This window comes from Procambarus clarkii, chromosome 70, assembly GCF_040958095.1.
Source record: "Procambarus clarkii isolate CNS0578487 chromosome 70, FALCON_Pclarkii_2.0, whole genome shotgun sequence".
Lineage (NCBI taxonomy): Eukaryota > Metazoa > Arthropoda > Malacostraca > Decapoda > Cambaridae > Procambarus > Procambarus clarkii.
In genome coordinates, this window is record NC_091219.1 from 25,791,344 (window position 1) to 25,797,226 (window position 5,883).

Here is a 5,883-nt window from a genome sequence, read left to right on the forward strand (position 1 = left end):
CGAAAGCATTAAATTTCCTTTCCATTTTTGCATGTTATCTATAGTTTGAGAAAAGACCAATAACAAGATGACAAAATATCATCTTAGAGGATAAGTGGTTGAGGCGAGAGAGGCTCACTTCAGCGGACAATATCAAGAGGTACCAGGAGCATCGAAGTGCAAGTACCCGGAGCATCGAAGTACAAGTACCAGGAGCATCGAAGTGCAAGTACCCGGAGCACCGAAGTACAAGTACCAGGAGCATCGAAGTACAAGTACCAGGAGCATCGAAGTGCAAGCAGCGGGAGCGAACACAAGTTTCCTTACAAACCGAGAGCTGCTTCCCCCATGTCAGAGTACTCCAATAAGTTAGTTTTGTACTGAACTATGTTGTGAACTAAAGTCTATACTCACTGGTTGGTCTGCCGAGTATTACCTCAATAGCCCTCCGGGAGGTGGAGACAAACCACACATTCCCAACTCCAAAACCAAGGCCGTTCTGAATTAATTCCCGAGTCAAGGGCCGGCAAGCAAGGCACTTTGTTCACTCTCACAATGGTCGGGTAGACACGGATAGTCCCTCCTGCGCGGAGTTGTGGTCACCAAAATGAATTAATCAAATCCGGTTTGTTCCCTTGGGAAGTCATCAAACTCCGACACATTCTCGATTCAGGCGCCACTGATTCCAGACGCAAGAGCTAGTGGTTCCAGACGCAGGCGTCAGTGATTCCAAACGCAAGGCCTAGTGGTACCAGATGTGAAAGCTAGTGATTCTAAACATAAAAGCTAGTGGTTCTAGATGCAAAAGCTAGTGATTCCAGACGCAGGAACCATGCTTCCAGACGCAGAAGCCACGATTCCAGACCCAGGAACCATGCTTCCAGACGCAGGAGTCATGCTTCCAGACGCAGGAGTCATGCTTCCAGTCGCAGGAACCAAGCTTCCAGACGCAGAAGCCACGATTCCAGACCCAGGAATCATGCTTCCAGACGCAGAAACCAACCTTCCAGACGCAGGAGCCATGCTTCCAGACGCAGGAGCCACGATTCCAGACCCAGGAACCATGCTTCCAGACGCAGGAACCATGCTTCCAGACCCAGGAACCAAGCTTCCAGACGAAGGAACCATGCTTCCAGACCCCAGGAACCAAGCTTCCAGACGCAGGAGCCACGATTCCAGACCAAGGAGGTAGTGATTCCAGATAGAGGAAGGAGTGACTCCTGACACAGGCAGAGGGAGAGGCGACCATACTGTCCATTGGGAATGTCGTGAATTATGGAGACAACTGGCGTGTTGTTCGTGTAGCCGCGCTGAGAGGTGGGTTGGGGTATCGATCCCTGCCTGGCCTCGCTCTCCAGTGGGGTTTGAACACCTAGCCCAGCTCTCCAGTGGGGTTTGAACCTCCAGTCCAGCTCTCCAGTGGGGTTTGAACCTCCAGTCCAGCTCTCCAGTGGGGTTTGAACCTCCAGTCCAGCTCTCCAGTGGGGTTTGAACCTCCAGTCCAGCTCTCCAGTGGGGTTTGAACCTCCAGTCCAGCTCTCCAGTGGGGTTTGAACCTCCAGTCCAGCTCTCCAGTGGGGTTTGAACCTCCAGTCCAGCTCTCCAGTGGGGTTTGAACCTCCAGTCCAGCTCTCCAGTGGGGTTTGAACCTCCAGTCCAGCTCTCCAGTGGGATTTGAACACCTAGTCTCGTTCTCCAGTGGGTTGAGTAAAATAACTAATCCTTTCGTTTAAACCAAAGGCCGCCTGGTTCACTACGTAAGTCTAGGTATTGGGCTTCCAATCTTAGACCAGGATTCACCAAGCCTTTACGCAATTACGAAACCTGTACATCTTTGTTAACAATTATTAAGTCTACGAGCTTTTAAACATCAAAACCCAAAAGGTTATAATTGTCAAGAAACAAACTCGTAGTGCTTCAGAGCTCGTAGCATGTTTCATAAATGTAAATAAAACCTCTACGATTGAGAAAAGATGCACAGGTTTCGTTTAATGCATGCGAAAATGATTGATGGATCCGGGCACTGATGAGGAGAAAGGGTTGTATAAGCATCAACGTATGTATGACGTAACTATGGGCTTTGAAGTCCTATGAAATGACGATATTCGCAGTCCTGTGAAATGGCGATCTTTGAAGTCCTATGAGATTTGAAGTCCTGTGAAATGGCGATCTTTGAAGTCTTATGAAATGGCGATATTTGAAGTCCTGTGAAATGGCGATCTTTGAAGTCCTGTGAAATGACGATTTTTGAAGTCCTGTGAAATGACGATCTTTGAAGTCCTATGAAGTAGTAATATTCGAAGTCCTGTGAAATGGCAATCTTTGAAGTCCTATGAAGTAGTAGTATTCGAAGTCCTGTGAAATGGCGATCTTTGAAGTCCTATGAAATGGCAATATGTGGAGTAGCATCTGCGGTTAAAGTTCTTCAATATAGCAGACGCAGAATGGACCTGACTTTCAGTTAAGTAAACAATCACATATATTGCTCAACTTGCAGGCAAATAGCATATATGTATATTGCAGATATTTACTCTAAAGTTGCACGAAACGTCTAATGAAATCTACTTAGAAATATACGATAGGAAGTTGGTGTGTGTGTACGAGTTCTACATTGTTGTTGAGCAGCGATGTAAAGTAATACAAACAGACTTTTGACAGTGCAAACAAGCAGACAATATGTCCCAATAACGAGGCTGAAACAATCCAACCAACACGTATAATTCCTGTCGTCGGAGACAGGAAGCCAGAATGTATATATATATACATATATATTCATATATGTTTATGTCGTGTGTTTATGTCCCCCAAAGGTCAAGCTACTAACTCCCCCCCTCCCCCAAGAAAGTACCTCCCCCCCCCCCCAACAGTTGCCTAACTCTCGTGTACCTATTTACTACCGGGTGAACAGAGACGTGAGATGAAAGGAAACGTGCCCAACCGTTTCTGTGCCCGTTGGGATCCCGATTTAGAGCCGAGATCGAAGGCATCTGTCCTAGGACACCCTTGTAAATAGTGCCTTGGACCCTTGTGACGCCCTGACATAGTAACAGTCAATATAAGGCAGGAGTGAAGATGAAGGGAATACCTCCCTTTCCCTTTTTGTCTCAGGGTACAGTGGTGAAGCAATGTCTCAGGGTACAGGAGGTGAGGCAATGCCTCAGGGTACAGGAGGTGAAGCAATGCCTCAGGGTACAGGAGGTGAAGCAATGTCTCAGGGTACAGGGGTGAGGCAATGCCTCAGGGTACAGGAGGTGAAGCAATGCCTCAGGGTACACACACACACACACTCAGGATACAGCCTCCAACAGCCATGTCTAATCAAATACTACATTTTTCAACACAACTTTACGAAAGTGATTTCGTGGAGAGTAAACTGCTGTGCCGATCAGCGGCTGTCAATCGTTTGGGGGATTCTATTGTGTGAATTACTCCTGTGGAGAGTGAGAGATGGGGGGGGGGGAGAAGGTGAGAGAATGAGTCAGCAGGGATCAGCCTACCTGCACTAATTAAGGTAAGGAATCATGTGTGATAATCTCCAGTTAACTATCGGGAAATAACGTGGTAGTTAAACGTAATGTTATGAATACATGTTGGAATATGTTTGTAATTTAAGCCACGCATCTAATGGGCTGTTTTATGCCCATTTTTTTGTAAACAAAATGTTGCACACGTTGAAATAATTGCATATGTGCATTTGTAGCACGTCATTGGATACGTCTGGGGCTCTCTCTTACCTGTCACTATCACGTCACCATCCTGTCATTTTCATGCCACCATCCTGTCACTTTCAAGTCACGATCCTCTCACAGTCAAATTGTGACATCTTCTTGTCACCACATTGTCACTCTCGGGTCAGCACCCTGGCATTTTCTTATCACCATCCCGTCACCCGCCTTTCACCACTCATTCCTCTTCGTAGCTGTCACCACAATCATCTTACACATATCTCCTACAGCCTCCGTTGCCTTGGTAACCACCATCTTCTTCCTTAGAGAGATTTAACTCTTAACAAGATCTAAGATAACTTGCTTAGAGAGTATCCAATTCAATTAAAGTTATCCCCTCATGAGGCATAACATGATGTAATCTGTCATGATCATTGGGAAGCGAATCTCAGGTAACGTGATGAGTAGATGAATGTGCTTTTGGACATGATATACAAATATTAACATACTCCTGTTTATCATCCTTATTTTGAGTCCCTAATGTGTTTATTTATCTGACTTCAAAAGAGGTCAGCGCTTTGAAACCAAATGAGGTAAAGGATTACTTACATTGCCACGAGTCAAGTAAATTACGTAGGATTAAAATTGATCCCTCCCACCTCCTTTGACTAAGTCATTCATGCATTGCAAAAAAATATGTGAGTATAGTGCATGCAGTTTAAAGAATGCGATCATTGCATGTTTGTTTTGGGTTAAACTGTTGATGTGAGTGCGAGGAGAGTGTAACTATTGAAGAGTGCGGCCAGTGGAGAGTACAACCAGTGAGTGCATGACACACACAAGCACTCTAGAAGCAGAAAACTTCTTGAGACAGTTGTTGAGTAACACGCTTAGTAACGGGGGAAAAAATAAAAGCGAGAGTTAACTTTGTAACGAAATACGAAACGTAAGTATTTAAAGACTCAACTATCCCAATTGACTACGAACGACCCTATCATGTTAATGATCTTCTTCTTTATTATCTACTTCTGGGGTCTTTACTGATACCTGATCCTCGTTATATAAATGTTTTCTTATTCTCAAATTGTTTTATACAGGGAGGGAAATTAATAGATTGATTGATGAAGATTAAGCCACCCAAGAGGTGGCACGGGCATGAATAGCCCGTAAGATGTAGATGTTTGAAGCTGTTACCAGTACCAGTAGCTGGTACTGTAGCTCTGTGGATGAATGAGGGTCTAGAAATCTATAAACATTTGTATCATTTACAGAGTTCAAGCCAATGAGTTTCATCCCAATTCCTCAAAAATTAAAATTTTTGAAAATATTAAAATCGAGCTTATTACATCCACTCGGTATCACAATTACATCCACTCTCGATATCACAATTACATCCACTCTCGATATCACAATTTCCAATACCTTCAGGACAATGCCTCTAGATCCAAAAATTATTTATAAGAACTATGGGGAAATCGCTGCTCGTGATTACGTATAGTTTTAGCAAGTTTGGCATATTGATATTACAAAATCCGAATTCATTATGCGCAAAGAATATCGATTTTTTTAGAGCAAAGTTTTAAGTCCGCCAAGGAACAAAATTCTCTTAAGCGACACAGTAAGAATCTTGAAATATTAATATATATATATATATATATATATATATATATATATATATATATATATATATATATATATATATATATATATATATATATATATATATGCAACAAAAGATTAAAAAACTGATTTATTCAATGCAGTGTCATAAGAGAGAGAGGGAGAGGGAGGGAGAGAGAGAGAGAGAGAGAGAGAGAGAGAGAGAGAGAGAGAGAGAGAGAGAGAGAGAGAGAGAGAGAGAGAGAGAGAGAGAGAGAGAGAGAGAGAGAGAGAGAGAGAGAGACAGAGACAGAGATGCCTCAGCCAGGCAAGGTTAGGTGGGTTGCTTGGGTTAGTACATTCAAGGTTAGGCTACACAGTTGCATTTTCTCGGAGGCGCCAATCGGGAGAACAGGCAGATCTCTTCTCTCCCTTATCCCTCCCCCATTATCCTTTCCTCCTTATCTCCCCCCTCCCCCACCTCCACACCCCGGATGTCCTCTATCCGTCACACAGAACGAGGCGACTTGGATGCAAAGCTGCCAATTAATAGCGCGGTATATCAAGCCTTCGGCGAACCATCACCGCTCCTGATGCAACACGACCGGTTCTCAGAACCCCTCAGAGACACGCTGAGAAA

At 44.1% G+C, this 5,883-nt stretch overlaps 1 protein-coding gene across 1 annotated transcript; it reads left to right on the top strand.

Annotated features, from left to right (window-relative positions):
- The first annotated feature begins 811 nt into the window (after positions 1 to 811).
- Positions 812 to 1,171, top strand: LOC138356009 (inverted formin-2-like). The gene has a single exon (XM_069311558.1). It carries the CDS (start codon positions 812 to 814, stop codon positions 1,169 to 1,171), a length of 360 nt encoding a protein of 119 aa, XP_069167659.1.
- The last annotated feature ends 4,712 nt before the right edge of the window (positions 1,172 to 5,883 follow it).

What these genes read in the sequence shown, in the direction of transcription:
- LOC138356009 (XM_069311558.1), top strand. Translation starts at nt 812, where the DNA reads ATGCTTCCAGACGCAGAAGCCACGATTCCAGACCCAGGAACCATGCTT.